Source organism: Ochotona curzoniae, unplaced genomic scaffold, assembly GCF_017591425.1.
Source record: "Ochotona curzoniae isolate NIBS_2020 unplaced genomic scaffold, NIBS_Ocur_1.0 scaffold_2453, whole genome shotgun sequence".
NCBI lineage: Eukaryota > Metazoa > Chordata > Mammalia > Lagomorpha > Ochotonidae > Ochotona > Ochotona curzoniae.
The window spans coordinates 27,322,223-27,337,184 of NW_024467094.1; the positions used below are offsets into that span (position 1 = coordinate 27,322,223).

The 14,962-nt window shown below is 55.3% G+C and overlaps 1 protein-coding gene across 4 annotated transcripts in view; it reads right to left on the minus strand.

Moving 5' to 3' along the window:
* The window catches only part of ABCC3 (ATP binding cassette subfamily C member 3), a 41,763-nt gene extending 33,845 nt beyond the window's left edge, over window positions 1–7,918 (minus strand). For all 4 annotated transcript variants that reach the window (XM_041000690.1, XM_041000692.1, XM_041000691.1 and 1 more), the window contains exon 1: window positions 7,853–7,918. In XM_041000690.1, the coding sequence (XP_040856624.1) occupies window positions 7,853–7,882 (30 nt within the window). In that variant the 5' untranslated portion in view covers window positions 7,883–7,918. The remainder of the gene's footprint in view (window positions 1–7,852) is intronic.
* Between the last annotated feature and the right edge of the window lie 7,044 nt (window positions 7,919–14,962).

A 14,962-nucleotide genomic window follows, 5' to 3' on the forward strand; every position in this document is an offset into this window, starting at 1 on the left:
TGCTTAACCCACTATTCCATAGGTCTGCATGTTTTTGACCCTACAGTCCTTTTAATGGAGACTCAGCTCCCTGCTTGTGACCTGGGAAAGCAGTCAAGGACGGCCCAAAGCCGTGGGAACCTGCACCCATGTAGGAGACCTGAAAGAAACTTCCAGCTCCTGGCTTTGGATTAGCTTAGCTCCAGGTGTTGTGGTCACTTGGGGAGCAAACCAGAGGATAGCGGATCTTTCTCTCTGTCTCTCCTTCTCTCTATAAAGCTGCCTTTCCAATAAAAATAAGTGAAATTTTTAAGCAAATAGCCCCTTCCAGCTTTCAAGCAGGATGTCCCCACAACAGGGTGTGTCTCCCCCCGGCCCCAGAAAGACTTTGGTTCTTCCCTGTTCCTCAGCAAGTACCACTGGCCAAGTCCTTCTCCTCTCCTTCCTTGTGCAGCCCTGTGAGCTCAGGCCCTAACCTCTGGGTTCTGACCTTGGCCCTCAATTCTGCCTCCCCATCACTGCTGGCACGTTGCATGCAGAAGCCCCAGACTCACAGAAACAGCTCAAATCCCCTCCTGAGACCCTGTTACCTCTCAGAAGGCCTCTGCCCTCCAGCTCCTCAATGCTGTCTCCAGCTGCTGACCTGCCACATCCACTCCAAAAGCTGAGCAGTATCCCTTTCCCACTCGGACCACTCTCACCCACTTTCCTATTTTATAGCAGCCAGAGGCCTCCTCGCTGCTCCTGAGCACAACACACAATCCTGCTCCATGACCCTTGTGCCTGCTGGAACACACATCCTCAAGTTTTCTTCATGAGATCTGTCCTGTATAGCATGGCCCTTGCAACCCACCAGCCACATCCCCAGTCCCCAATCTCCTTTTTCTGCATTGTTTTCTTGTTTAGAGCACTTAGGGTAAATATCTATGAATGAATGAATGAATGAATGAATGAATGAATGAAAGAAAGGATGCTATTATATCCTTCCTCTAAACCCCCAGTGGTTCCCTATTGCTTGGAAGACAAAGTTCAAGCACCTTGCAGCAGCATTCAAAGCCCCTGGCTGGCCTTGACAGATCTGCCTATATAAGCCACTGAACTACCTGTATGTTGAGCTAAAAGACCAAACACAAAAATGTCGTGCCCAGGGCTCTTATTGAACCATGTCAGAACAATTTCCAGAGGTGGGGACGTAGGAGGGATGGCGTCAGGCTCAGGTTACAGGGGGCAAAGCAGGCAGGCACCACCCTTTTTGGCACCAGGTTTCTGGGATGCCTGGCAGAGTAGTGCAGGCACAGGTGCATGCTGCCTAGACCTGTGGGTGTGAGCACATCTTCCCGCCTGCTTGTACCAATTCTTCTCTCCAGCCCTGGGGATGTGGAAGTAGCAATTGGAGCTGCTGGGGCCATGCAAGCAAGGAACAGGCAAGGGAAGACCCATGCTCGAAGTAGAGGTCCCCCTAGGGTGCCGTCCCCTCTGAGCCCTGTAACCTCGGGTGAGCTCTCACATCCTGCTGCACCACAGTCTCCATGTGCAAGTCTCCAGGCAAGCCTGCCTCCCCCAGGCACCTCCCCTCCTAGAAAAGCCCTCAACTTCAACAGGGTGACAGGGTGGGGAGCTGGCAACAGAGCATTAGGTCATGGAGACCTCAGTACCATTTCAGACACCTGCACCATGGCCACATCCAAGAGACCTGCTGCATGTGAGGCCCGGGTGGCTGCTTTGGCCCTAGGGGAGCTAAACTGTGTGCTCTGCCTGAAGATTAGCCTGTTCCATTGCAGGGGAGCCTCTGCAGGAGACAGCTGCACCTGCTCACACCTGTGACCCCACCTCACTCGCCCAGTGCACTCACGCTCTCCTCCGCCTCCCCCTCCTCCTCTCAAGTCAGAATCCTTGGGTCACCCTCAACTCTTCATGGAGGGCTATCCACTCCACCTGTGAAGTTCTAGGTTATAATCTACCACAGTGCTTTATTTGCTGATTTGGTTTTTACTCATTATTTGTTGATATACTGAGTAATTATTTATTTGATTTACTAAGAAACAGAGAGACAAAGGGGGGAGGACAGACAGAGCTCTCATCTGTCCCCTTCCCAGACACCTGTCACAGCCCCAGTGAGACAACTGGGAGCAAGAATATGCTGTTCACCTGGCACCAAGGCCACTGTCCCTGGTACCCAAGGGGGCATCTTGCCCAAAGTTAAGTATAAAACAAAGGCAAAGAGAGGGCCAAAATGGAGCGTCACTTCCTGCACCCACCCCGCTCCCTGGAACCCTCTCATTCCCAGCCCACAGAACCATAGTCCTGCCCTCCACCATCACCTACGCCGTTTCCACAGCAACAGCAGCTTCCGCAGTAATGCGATTAAACAGCTGGATGGGGCCGATAAGAGGCCAGACCCAGCCTGCGGGGTGGACTGCACGACAGATGCCCCTTTTGTGGGCACCGAGGCTGAAACCCCTACCTACAAATTCAAACAGGCGACACATGCGGAGTCTGGAACTCTCTGCCAGGCTCCCAGAGGGACTTCCCAGGCTTGCTGATGGGCTCTGTCAATCCTCACTTCCTTAATCCTACAAGGCGGGGGTAGGGAAGCTAGTGCAGTCACAGACTGGGAGGGGGCTGACTAAAAGCGCCCCATCTCAGCAAAAGATGGGGAGCAGGAACAGGGTACAATGCTGCTCCCACCTCATCCTCCCCAAGCCCAGCTGGGGTGTCTTTGGGCAAGGTCCAGGAGGTCAAAAACTGGCTGCTGCCCTGGACAGGACTGTGGTTTCCCGTTCCCTCTGGCCCGTGCATTTCAGGAGGGGTCTGACAGCCCACAGTCAAGGATAAATGAGCTCCATCATGGACCAGAATGATCTCATAGCGTTCATGACAGCTGGGACCTGCAGCTTCTGTGGAATTTGAACCCAGGCAGTGAGGCTGCAGAATCCTGGCACCAGCCACCCACGAAGTCACATGGTGCTTCCTCTCCACCCCATAGGGCTCCAGTAGGAACCCCCCCCCACCCACTGTTGACAGAACCCAGGATCCCAGACCATGCAATACACCCAAAGTCTCCTGCCAGCCACACTGCCCACCTTCTAATCACCTCACCCCCATCTCGGGGAAGGGGAATAGTCAATAGTCTGGACTCTGGTAGCTACTGGCTTAGAAACCTGAAGATCCAGTTCGAAGGGGAAATCTAATCCCACCCCACCCTGCCTTTCTAAAGCACAGCCCCCGGACTTGGCATCGGAGTTGGGAAGAGCTCCAGCTGGGGGAGGGGAGCAGCCCAATTATAGGGGTAGGGGTAGAGGCAAGTCTCATCCTACTGCCCGCCTCCACCTCCATCCCTGACCTTGGGAGCCTCCCCTACCTGTGGTCCATGGGACAGCGACACACAGTGAGGCTCCCTAAGGCAGATCCCAGCCATCGGGGCAGGTCAGCCCTGCTCCAACTCCCTCCCTGGGAGGCTTGGCCAGCCCATGTTCGTGTCTGCAACCAGTGGGCAGGCTCAGCAAGGCTCCCTCCCAAATTCCACTTCCCTGACTCATGGCCTTCTCTAGGTCCCGGGCCCTCACCCGGGTGCAGGGGATGGTGGGGAGAAGCCAACCTGGGGACCATCTCTCCCAGCTGAGAAAAGCTACCCAGTACCTGTATCATTGCTCTAGCAATGATATACGATCAAAGGGAGGGGACTCCAGTGGCCTGGGCTGGGCTCCCAGGAGAAGTGGGCAAGTTTGGGTGCCTGACAGGCAGAGAGGAGTCCGCCACCCTGTCACCCACCAACTCCCCTGTGGCCTTGAACATCAACTCCATCTGAGGATGAAGCACCCTCACACTGCCATGCCTCTCTCATGGATTCTCTGGAGGAAGTGGGAAGATTAACACACCCAGGAGCCTAAATGTCTGGAACCTGCAGCAAGGCAGCGGCCCCCAAGCCTGAAACTTATGCCCTCAGAATCACCATCAGATCTGAACCAGGTCCCTCTCCACCAGCCCAGCTGGAGACCAGAGACAGTCAGTGATTGGCCTAGAGTCCCCCAGCATGGGAGTGACCAGTTTGAGACTGGCTGGCACAGAGCTGCAGGATCCAGTGGCAGAGCCTCCAGGGGAGCAGGGCTTTGCCTGTCCCTGGTGTGGGTAGTGGAGGCCGGAACAAGAACAGCTAAGGCAGCAGGCACATTTCCTTCCCCATATGGGCCTGACCAAATGGAGACTCCATGGCCTCCACCAAGGGCTGCTGCTAAAATGCATTTCACTTGGGGCACAGGCCAAGGAAAGGGGATGGTGGACCCCACTGACTTCATCGCCAACATCCTAGCTGGTCATAGAATTTCTAGGCTTCCTCTGCTGGAAGGCTCTCTCCAGCATGCACGCCAAGTGGGCACTATCCCTGTGCTTACACACCCCTAAGGGATGGGAGCCTCACTCTGCCTTGGATTATCAGTGCCATCTTTGGATGGCTTTAGCAATAAAGATTTTGAGTTTCAGAATATTCTGGGCCATCAGATCAAGGTTGAATTCGTAAACAGGCCACTATCTTCCCAAGGTAAACAGTCCCAGGTCCCTCCTCCATGGACTCCCTTGGCCTCTGGGTGCTCTCCAACCCTTAACTGTTCTAGGCAGGGGGCAGCCAACCAGAGGAAGGAACACCATAAGCTCTCTTTGAGAAGACAGTTCTGGCTTCATGAGTCCCCTCGGGCTGCACACATGACCATGGTGGAGTTTATTTCCACCAAAACTCCCAAGGCTTGTGCAGGAATGTGGGAACCTGCCCAGAGCAAACGGGAGGGAAAATGAAAGGCACAGTTCTTCATTCACCCACCACGTGGTACGGATGGTGATGCCCAAGGGGTCATGGGTCCCCCCCAAGCCCTCTAACCTCAGCTTTACCTAGAGCTGTCAGATTCACCCACCCCTGGCTCTGCCCCCTGCTCCTGAGTGGCAACGGACACAGGGGCTATCACATCAGCCCACCAGCCTTACCAGGCCAGGTCTCGTGGCACTTCCCAGGCCAAACCTTCTCTCCATCCTCTCTTCTTCCGCGAACTTCGGACCTACCACACAGTCTCTTAATTCTCCAAAATCACTTCATAATCCTTGTGTCATTTGATTCCCTATAAAAATCTCATGGGGGGGCTGTCTAGGAGCGGGGGCTTTTCCTTCACTTTGCAGGTGAAGAAATTAAGGCTATGAGGAGTTGTTAATGAAAGTAAACAAGTGTCCACTGCCTATACCACTTTCACTCCTGTCTAGGGCACTTCCTGGCTGCTCCAGCCCTGCCCCCAGGGGAGGCAGCCCATAAGCCCCTACGGTAAAAGATTCAGGGACACTCAAATCACATTCAAGGCCAATGAGATGCAAAACAGCACATCACAGAATTCTCCAGGAACATAGAATTCTCAGGGCCTTTGGGGGTAACTCAAAGGGAGATGCTTCCTGCCTTTTTCCCCATCCCACCCCAGTCAGCTGCACAGGTGCAGCCTAGCACAGCTTTCAGCTGCCAAGGAGGTGTTAATGCAGAAGAGGGAGGCTGTTTAGGGACTAGAGGCATCCAATTCCTTTAGTTGAAGGCACCCAGAGGGACCCAGACTATGGCTGAGCTGTCCCTGAGTCAGAGGTCTTCAGGGAAGGTACACACAGCCCAGGAGCAGCAAGATGTCCAGGGCCAGAAGCTTGGCGGGAAGGCATGGGGCAGGTGGATCAGGGACCAAGAGCACAGTCACATGATCCTAGACGTCCAGTTTCCCAATTCAACCTCCTGAACCAGCTGGCCGATCACTTTTTCTCCCTGGGCTGACCCTACGGTGAAGGCAGGGATTTTTCTTCCCCAGCCCTACAGCGAGGACTGGGCTGTCAGATTTAAGTCCCCATGCTCTGATGTTCTTGGGATTCCAAGACACATCGGGAACACCAAGGGATGGGAGAGGTGATCTGAGTTCCCCAGCTTTTAGTTCTAAGCTTTTAGTTCGCTATCCACCCAGACACAAAGAGCTCTAGCCCCCTGAGGCTTGATGTTTTAAGCCCCCTTTGCTAGGCCTCCCCATCATGGCCACACCAGCCAAGCACAAGGGTGCAAAGAAAGGAAGTGACCCAGAAATCAAAGATGCAATCTCTGGACTCCACTGACCAGTGGCCAGTCCAGGCTGGATGACATGCATCTGCCGTGCCTGTGGCCAGGCAAGGGCATTGAAAGGAAGTTGCACCATCTCAGATTAAACTTCAGTGACCCAGATAAAAAAACATTTCCCCAAGAGGCTTGCACTATGACATGATGGGTTAGGCCACTGTTTGTCACACCAGCATCTTTGATCAGAGTGTCCATTGGATTCCTGGCTTCTCTGCTTCCAATCCAGCTTTCTGTTCATGTGCCTGTGAAAGCAGTGGGGATGCCAACCACACAGGAGACCAGGATGGAGTAGAGTGCTAGACTCCCGACTTGAGCCCGGCCCAGCCCTGGCTGTTGTGGCCATCTAGGGAGTGAACATACGGAAGATCACCTTTCTCTCTCTCTCTCTCTCTCTCTCTCTCTGTAACTGCCTTTAAAAAAATTTTTTTTGGGGGAGGGGGGCCTGGCGCGGTGGCGCAGTGATTAAAGTCCTCACCTTGCACGTATATCTGACTTTGTAATAAAAATAAATAAATCTTAAAAAAAAAATTTTAAGCGATCCTCATAGATGCTTTTTTTTTTTTTTTTGACAGGTATTTTTGCCCGTTCCAACCCATCCCTAACACACCCTGGGAGTGTGGTTCTTGACTGGTCCCCATCCCTACACACACAGGTGTTCAGCACACACAAGTGAATGACACCTCATCCTCACCCTCAGCCCCATCCCTATTCCCACACACAGGCACATGCACATGCTACACACACTTACACACAAACTCCCAGAACAGGAAAAAAAAAAATGTGACTAAGCCTTGAAGGTCCTGGGTTTGAGAGCAGCTTAAGCTGGACATTCCCTGGCTGATCACAGATGGACCCCTTCGCCCTCAGCCCCCTGTGTACAACAGAGACCACTGGCCAGCTGACACAGAGAGGTAGGTAGGTTTTGAAAGCGGCTAGGAAGAAAGGTCCCGGGCTGTGTGCTTTGGGGTGCGCTGGGGACTGCAGTCAGTAGCCTGAAACCAGCTTAGGAAAGGATCCAGAGGGCTGCTTTTCCACCCTGCTCTGACTGCATGGAGCTGAGCAACTCCGGCAAGTCCCTTCCTCTCCCTTGGCCAACTTTTCTCCATCTGCTAAAGAAGAGGGTGGGATAGGGGAATCCCGATACTTAGGGCCGGTAAGGGCCTGCCACAGGAGGTGCCTGCCTTCTCCCACTGCTGGCACACCTGTAGCAGGTGGCTCTGACCCAGAGGGGGAAAAAAAAAAAAAGCAAAGAAAGAAAGAAAAAGAAACAGTAGCTCCCAAGAAACATGGTTCCTGCTGAGCCAGCAGCCCAAAGTAGCTGGTGGAGCAGGGACTCTGGGCTCCCAGGGCTGGTCCCTGCTGCCTTTGCTGGGCAGGGGTGGGGTGTCAAGCACACAGAGTTGGGGGCAAGTGGCAAATGACAGCACTTCTCCAGGCCCAGAGAACCCGCGGCGAGCCGAGTGCCTCACTTTACCCCGCTTCCTCCCCGTGGCCAACAAGGGCTCCACCCGGCAAGTCCCAAACTCTGGGACGCCACGTGGGGCCCGCCCCATCGGTCCCCTCCTCGTCTGTCCCCTCCCTGACTCCCAGGCCGGCAGTCCAGGGGCTTGGCTACAGGCACATTGGTCCTAGGGTAGCTGCTGTCCCCCCTCCCCCCTCCAATAAACACAGAAGGGCTGAGGGACCAGGAGGAGCCGGCTGACCCGACCAGTACAGCAGGTCCCTGCCGGCAACCCTTCAGAGCTTGGTGCTTACCCAGAACTTGGACCCACACAAGGTGTCCATGTGGACGAGTTGGTGCAGTGAGGAAGGCGAGCACGGCCGAGCCCAGCCGCCCGGACAGACCAAGTGAGCTCCTGCTGGGAGCCGCCCCCCCCCCCCGGGCCCCCACGCTCCGCCCAGGCACGCCCCGCCAAGCCCTACCCCCAGAACCTCTGCGGGGTTACGGGTTACAACAGCGCCTCAGGAAACTGCAGGCTGGGAGGGACTTTTGGGACAGAGGTGGGGCCAACAGGGTGACAACCTCGCGGGTGGCCCCTGGGCTGCTTTGGAGCGTGTCGCACAACATCTGGAGGCTGAGGGGCCTGGGGTGGTTGGTTTCGTGGGGGCGGGGTGGGGCGGGGCACCGAAGGACACGGTTCCACCTGAAACCGCCCGCTCATCCCACCAGAGTTGCTCTCAGAGAAGACTTGGGGAGGCATTTAGCAACCCTCTCCTGATAAAAGATATCCAAGTTCATGTTCATCTCTGGACTTCAACTTCCTGGTCTATGTAGAACAGTAGACTTGTGTTCACCCCGGGAGTCGCCAGCACTGTGCCCCAAGGGCACGTGTGTGTGAGGCGTGCCAGGCGGCACAGGAAGGAGATCCCAGCAGCTTCCACATGGTAACCTCCTACTGGTCCGTCAGACCGCTGCCTGCCGAGGCTGTGTCCTCCCTGGTCACTGTGGCACCTCGGTTCACTTTCTTGTCTATAGAGTGGGAACAACCGTAGTGGGATAAGTTTGGGGAGGATTCACTGGAAAAGGTTCATCACTCAGGCTGCCTAGCATGGCCTAGGCACCCACTGGGTGCTAATCTCTGCTCGCAGGGTGTCAGGGGGCAGACAAGTTAAGTCCCCAGAAAAACCTCTGGTGAGTATTCTAAAATGGGCTTGGGGCCACGGCCTCCTTCTCCTGCTTGCCCAGCTTGAGTGTACCTGGGCTCCTTCCATCTCTCACTCCTTAACAGGGCCCCAGAAGCCCATTTGTCACCCCTGTTTGGGTCTGAGCAGGAATTCTCCCCAACAGGCCACATGCCCCCCGCTTTCCCCCACTGCACCTGCCCGCAGGGCCAGTCCAGCCTCACCTTGCAGTCCTCTTACTGGCGTTTATCCACAGGAGAAGCTGTTTCCTTCCCTGGTTGCTCAGCAGCAGACATGGGTGAGAGCCAGAAAGATAGTGCAGAAGTGGCCGGCCACTTCCTGTCCCTCAGTGCTGGCTACTTCCCATCCCCCCGGCCCCAGAAGGGGAATCTCTTAGGTTTTGGGTTGTTACTGCAGAGTTTTGAGTGGGCATGAGGCAAGGATGCAGTAGGGTGGCAGGCTTCACCTTTAACAGGCAGCTGGCCCCCTAGGCCTTTGCCCCTCCACTGGGCACGTCCTCCAAGTCCTCCTGACTTGCACCCACCTCCTCTTGTCCTCACCCCATCTCCGGGCAAAGACAGCAGAACTCAGCTGCCTGTCACAGTGCATGTGGGTTATTGCCAAGAGGTCCCCAATGGCAGGGAGCAACTGAATCACATGCCTGCCACACTCCCAGACAGCACTTAAAAATTTTTATTTATTTTTACTGGAAAGATTTACAGAGAAGGGACAGAAAGAACTTTTGTCGCTGGTTCACTTCCCAAGTGGCTGCGATAGCTGGAACTAAGCCAATCCGAAGGCGGGAACCAGGAACTTCTGGTTTTCTCATGGAAGTGCAAGTTCCCAAGGCTTTAGGCCATCCTCCACTGCTTTCCCAGGCCACAAGCAGGGAGCTGGATGGGAAGCGGAGCAGCCAGGATCCAAACCAGTGCCCATACGGGGATCCAGTGCTTGAAGAGGGAGGCTTGGCTTATTGAGCCATCATGCTGGCTCAGATGGTACTTTTTGCATTCTGTGACCTTGGTGCTCTCACTGTTGTCCCCAAGGCTCAGCATCCTGAGCACCCAAGCCCGTGTCAGCCAGGCTGTCAGTCTAGGCTGCTCCCAGGGAATCCTGGGGCCACCCTCTGGACTTTGGGCCTTCCTTCAGGGTATTCCGGGAGGTGAGTTCCCTTTTCAGAGATGGGAAGCCCAGCATCAATCTGGTCATGCTCCAGGGTTGGTCAGAAAGTCCAATGATTAGAGCTGCAGGTTGGGGCCGGGGAGAGCCATGCTTGCTGATCTCAGCCCTTTGGACTTGGCCTTGCCTTCTCCCAGTCTGCAGCACTGGATGGGGGGACTCAGGGCTCGAGGTGAGACCTGGGTGGTCCTGGTCATCATCTTGCCTAGGGCTCAGCTCTGTTGGCAACTCTTATTGGGACAGCCCTTGCATAATCATCACAGTAGTTCCAGGATAACTGTTTGGCTGTTCTCCTTGGCAGAGCCAGAGATCTGAGGCCTGAGACTGCCCGCAGCTTCCCAGGGCCATGCTTCTTACCCACGCTCAGGCAGCATGAGCCGCATGCCGGCTGGATGCCGCTGGGCTGGACAAGCTCCGTGCAGCCTCTTTACACCCTTGGCTGTTGCGCTACTGCCACCCAGCCCACCTCCAAGGCTATGTGGCACACGCTCTGCCTCCCTTTCTGCATCTGTCAAATTCTGCTTATCTCCTGAGATTTCGCTCCAGCCCCCTCCCCCGCCTCCAGCTCTCCCTGCCTTGTTACTATGGAATGTCATACCACCTCCCCTGTGTGCCCCTTGTAGACAGGGACGAATCTTGCTCATCGTTATATTCTCAGCACCCAGGACAGTACCTGGCAAAGTTGGAACTCAGGAAATGTCTGTTGATGAATGAAACATTTCCTATGAAGAGATCACTGGCAAAGAGGAAGGACACTGTAGTCTTAGTGCCAGTGCCAGGCACTACCTAATCTGCTTTTGTTTCTGTATCAAGGTATTTCCTGCTATGGGGTTCCCCGAGAGCAGTGATAAAGACCCCATAGGTTGGGCCGTAGCAGAGTGATAAACAGCACCTGCCCCATGACTTAGGTGCCCAACCCCCACTTCTTCACCGCACACAGCTCCAGAAAGGCTGAGCTGCAGTACATCCCTGCCTCCCTCCGCCAGCCAGCGAGAGTCCCAGGGGAGCCCAGCATTGGGGATTTCCTGGTGAGGAGATGGCAAGATAAGATTCTTGCATGGTACAGCCCTGGGCAGGCTTGACAGCAGGAAGCAGAACAAAGCAGAGCAAGCACAGCCCGGGAGACCCTGGCACAGGAGACACTGTGGTGGGGTGAGGGAGAAAGGGGAAGGTGGCTGGCAGGTGGTCAGATTGGAATGGCAGAGGGAGCATGGTGGGGAGGAAGGCAAAGCCACCTCTCTTTCCCACCACCTAGTTCCTGTTAGCTCCTAAGGGTTACCCCCCCAAAACTAGGATACCCCCCAAAAAAACTAGGCTCCAGCTCCTTCCTCCCCAAACCTGTCCCTTCTCTGTGGTCATCCAGGGCCCAGCCCAGCAGGGTTCCTTACTCACTACACTCTCAAAAAGGCTGCCCTTCTACCCACAACCTGCCCTGGGTTCAGATTTGGCACGCACGGGAGGGTGCTAGCTGCTGTTGCACCTGCTTCTGGAGTTTTTGAAGCAGAAGAGTGAATTTGTTCCAGGGGTCAGAGTCAGCGGCTCCCACTACACCTGGGGGCAGGGCTAAGACACTCGGTGTTTGGTGTTTAAAAGTCCTGAGCTGAATGTGTGTGGGAGATGGGATTGGGGGTGCAGTTGCTGAGCAGCGAGCTCCTTGACCAAGGCTCCCTCAGATCCAGAGTAGGATGACAGGTTGCTTACAGAGTTAATTTTGCTCCAAGCAACCACTCTCCTGGATTAGTCCAGAATCTACCAACTTTAGGTGGAGATCACTGGACATGAGTGTGCAACACTCACGTAGCTTGGATTCCTGTCCTTCCTGGAGCCCATTTCCCCCTTTGAGCGTGTACAGCACACCTGCCCACAGACGGTGTCTGCCAGTATAGGGCTCCAGTCCCTGGCTTGGTCATTCTGCCTTAGAAGGGGCACACTGGGCACACTGTGGCTCCAGGTGAGGGTGCCTTGTGCTGCCACCTAGTGTCTGTTGACCTCACTGCATCGCTGTCACCAGCCTCACAGGCTGTACTGCTGTGCCAGCCCAGGAGAGGGAAAAAGAGGCCAGGGGGCATCTGGCTACGATGGGTGGGGATCAGGGTGCAGGCTGTTTGTAAAGTGGGTGAGGTATGGGTGGGGCAGGGGTGGAGGACAGGAAAAGAGAAGGGGGGTGGAAGAGGAGGAGAGCAGGTGCCCTGGGTTCAAAGGCAGCTTTATACCTGGAAGGGCAGTGCCTGGCATCCCAGGGCAGCTGCGCAGGATGAGCACCTGGAGCTGGGAAACTTCTGTGATTGAACCCCCTGCCCCTGCTCCCCGTGGTGGAAGGGGGTGGGTAGCTGTGAGCTCTCCAAGCCTCCAGAGTGTGCCAAGCTGGGAGCATGCACATACCTGGTTATGAAAATGAACAGGACTGGCTTTGGAAAGGGCCCTCCTAGGAAATAATTTTTTTAAAGGTTTATTTTATTTTCATTGGAAAGTCAGATATACAGAGAGGAGGAGATTCACTCCCCAAGCGGCCACAATGGCCGGGGCTGAGCCAGTCCAAAGCTAAGAATCTGAAGCTTCTTCCAGGTCTCTCACACACGTGCAGGGTCCCAAGGCTTTAGGCCATCCTCAACTGCCTTCCCAGGCCACAAACAGGGAGCTGGATAGGAAGTGGGGCTACTGGGATTAGAACCAGCGCCCATATGGGGTCCTGTCACATGCAAGGCTAGGACTTTAGCCGCTAGGTTACCGTGCTGATAACTTTTAAAAACGTTTTAAAAATTATTTGTTGGGCTCAGCGGGGTGGCCTAGCAGCTAAAGTCCTCGCCTTGAACACACTGGGATCCCATATGGGCACCGGTTCAGCCAGGACTGGACCAGGCCAAAGCCAGGAGCTGGAAATTCAATCTGGGGTTCCCATGTGCATGGAGCAGGGAAGCGGGAAGCAGTGCCTCACAAGGTTGGCATCAGCAGGAAGCTGGGTGAGAAGTGGAGGAGCTGGTGCTTCAATCAGGCCCTCCTAAATGGGACACAGGCAGCCCTCGCAGAGATGCCTGCCCTTAGCAGGTTATTTTATAGGCAGGGTTCTTCTCATCAGGTCCCATTCCCTCCCTAGTGGGTGTAGTGGGCAAGGGTCAGATCCCAGTTCTGTCATTTCCTGGCTGTGTGACCTTGGGTAAGTTCCTAGAACTCTCTGAATCCACAGTTGCATAGAGAAAGGATAGCAATGGTATTTCCCTTGCAGGGGTGTTTGGAGGAGTGAGAGACTGCATATGAGCCTCGGGTTTGTTTTTAGCACCAGCTCAGCTCACTCCTCCTCTCAGGCCCCCCACCCCCAGACAGACCTTTTCCTGGAGCCTTGGGGGTGGAGGTGGCAGCAGCCGCCGCCAAGCCGAGGTGGGGACCTGCACTGGGTGACACAGTTTCCTCTGAACCGCCCACCCCCACTCCACGGATAGACAGCCTGGAGGACACAACAAAGCAGAAGCTCCAAGTTCATATTTCCCTTTCCAAAGCCCTCACCGCCCCCCACCCCCCAAAAAAAAACTTGATGCCTCCCAGCTCCAGTCCTGCCCTTGGAGCCCGGTTCCAAGATCTGCCGCCTCCACCAGCCCCGTTCCTTTAGGCATCTCCACCTCCCACTCCCACCCACTGTGTCTTGGAGCAGAACTAAATGCCATCCCAACGAGCATCCTGAGGGTCGCATCATCATCGCCATTACTCCTGGCGACCTGATTCAGTGACACGGTCACTTTTACTTCAAACACAACCATTTCCATCGCAGATAAAGATGACCCATCCTTCTGGGAGAGGTCACAAATCTCTCCCCCAGAATACCCCATTTCATTCTAGTTCTACCCTACTACCCAGCTGCCTCCCACCTCCCGCAAAACACTGCCCCCTGCTGGAGAAACCTCAGATGCACTGATGGGGGTCAGCGGGGGTGCAGGGCAGCCAACAGGGGCTCTCTTCCTTTGCAACAGGCTGACCACTGCAGACCTCTGGAAAGCAACTCCATAGAAAAGGTGGTGCAGCCCAAACAAGTTTCCTGGGCCCCTGCTGGGGAGAGGGGACAGATGGGAGAATGGAGGCCCCCCAAAAACCAGGTCGGCTAAGAGCCTATGCAACTCTGTGGCTGTGCACAGCAGGCAGACAGTGGGGGTGGGCTGGGGCAGCAGTCCGGCTCTTGGCCTTCACCTTGAGCCAGAACTCTCCCACCCCTGGAAGGAAAGAGGATAGCAGAGCCATCCTTTTGAGATACAGAATTCAGTGAAATCCTACCAAAGTGTCAAAGCTGCATTTGCAGACGCAGGTGATGAAACTCGAGGAATTTGGTACACACAGCTTCACTTGAACAAAATAAAGCCAGGCACTGCAAAGTGCCCTGCTCCTACCTGGAGGAAGCTGGGGGAAAGGGTTGGGCGTTCCTGCCCCCACCCCCATTCCCAAGGCTCAAAACAGGTGCTTGCTTCAAAGGGGGCGAACCATGGCATTTCTGTCCGAAAGAGCAATTGGAGAAACTCACCAACAACGCCCCCAGATCCAGCTGCCTGGCAGCCTGGTCCTACCCCCCCCCCCCACCATCCACCATCCACCGCCCCCTACTCTCTGCCACTGCACCTGGGCCTTGGTGTGAGGTTTCAGCAAGCAAAATTGATCCTGGGGGAAGGGGCAGAGATTTCAGGTAAGGGGGTGTTTAGGGTTCGGGGGTGACTTGCAGGAGAATGGGGCTGGCTGAGGCCATCCATGGTCACTGATTCTTGGCACCAGGGCTTTCAGACAAGACAGGACTGCCTGGGGTAATGCCAGTAAGGTGTCTGGAGGCCCCGTGGCTTCCCCCTGTTTCCCTCCCCGCCGCCGGCTCCCACTGGGCAGACAGCAGCCACCCGTGTAAACACTTTGACGGTGCTCATCCATCATGCCCCCGGGGGACTGGCTATTTCCTCAGCAGCCTGGCCAGCGGGAGGTGGCCCTGGACACCTGCCCTAGTCACCTTATCCTCCAGAGGGAGCCACTACCTTTCTATAGCTCAATCCGATTATCCAGATCAGGCGATGCCACCGTCTCCACCGCCAGCAGCAGGGC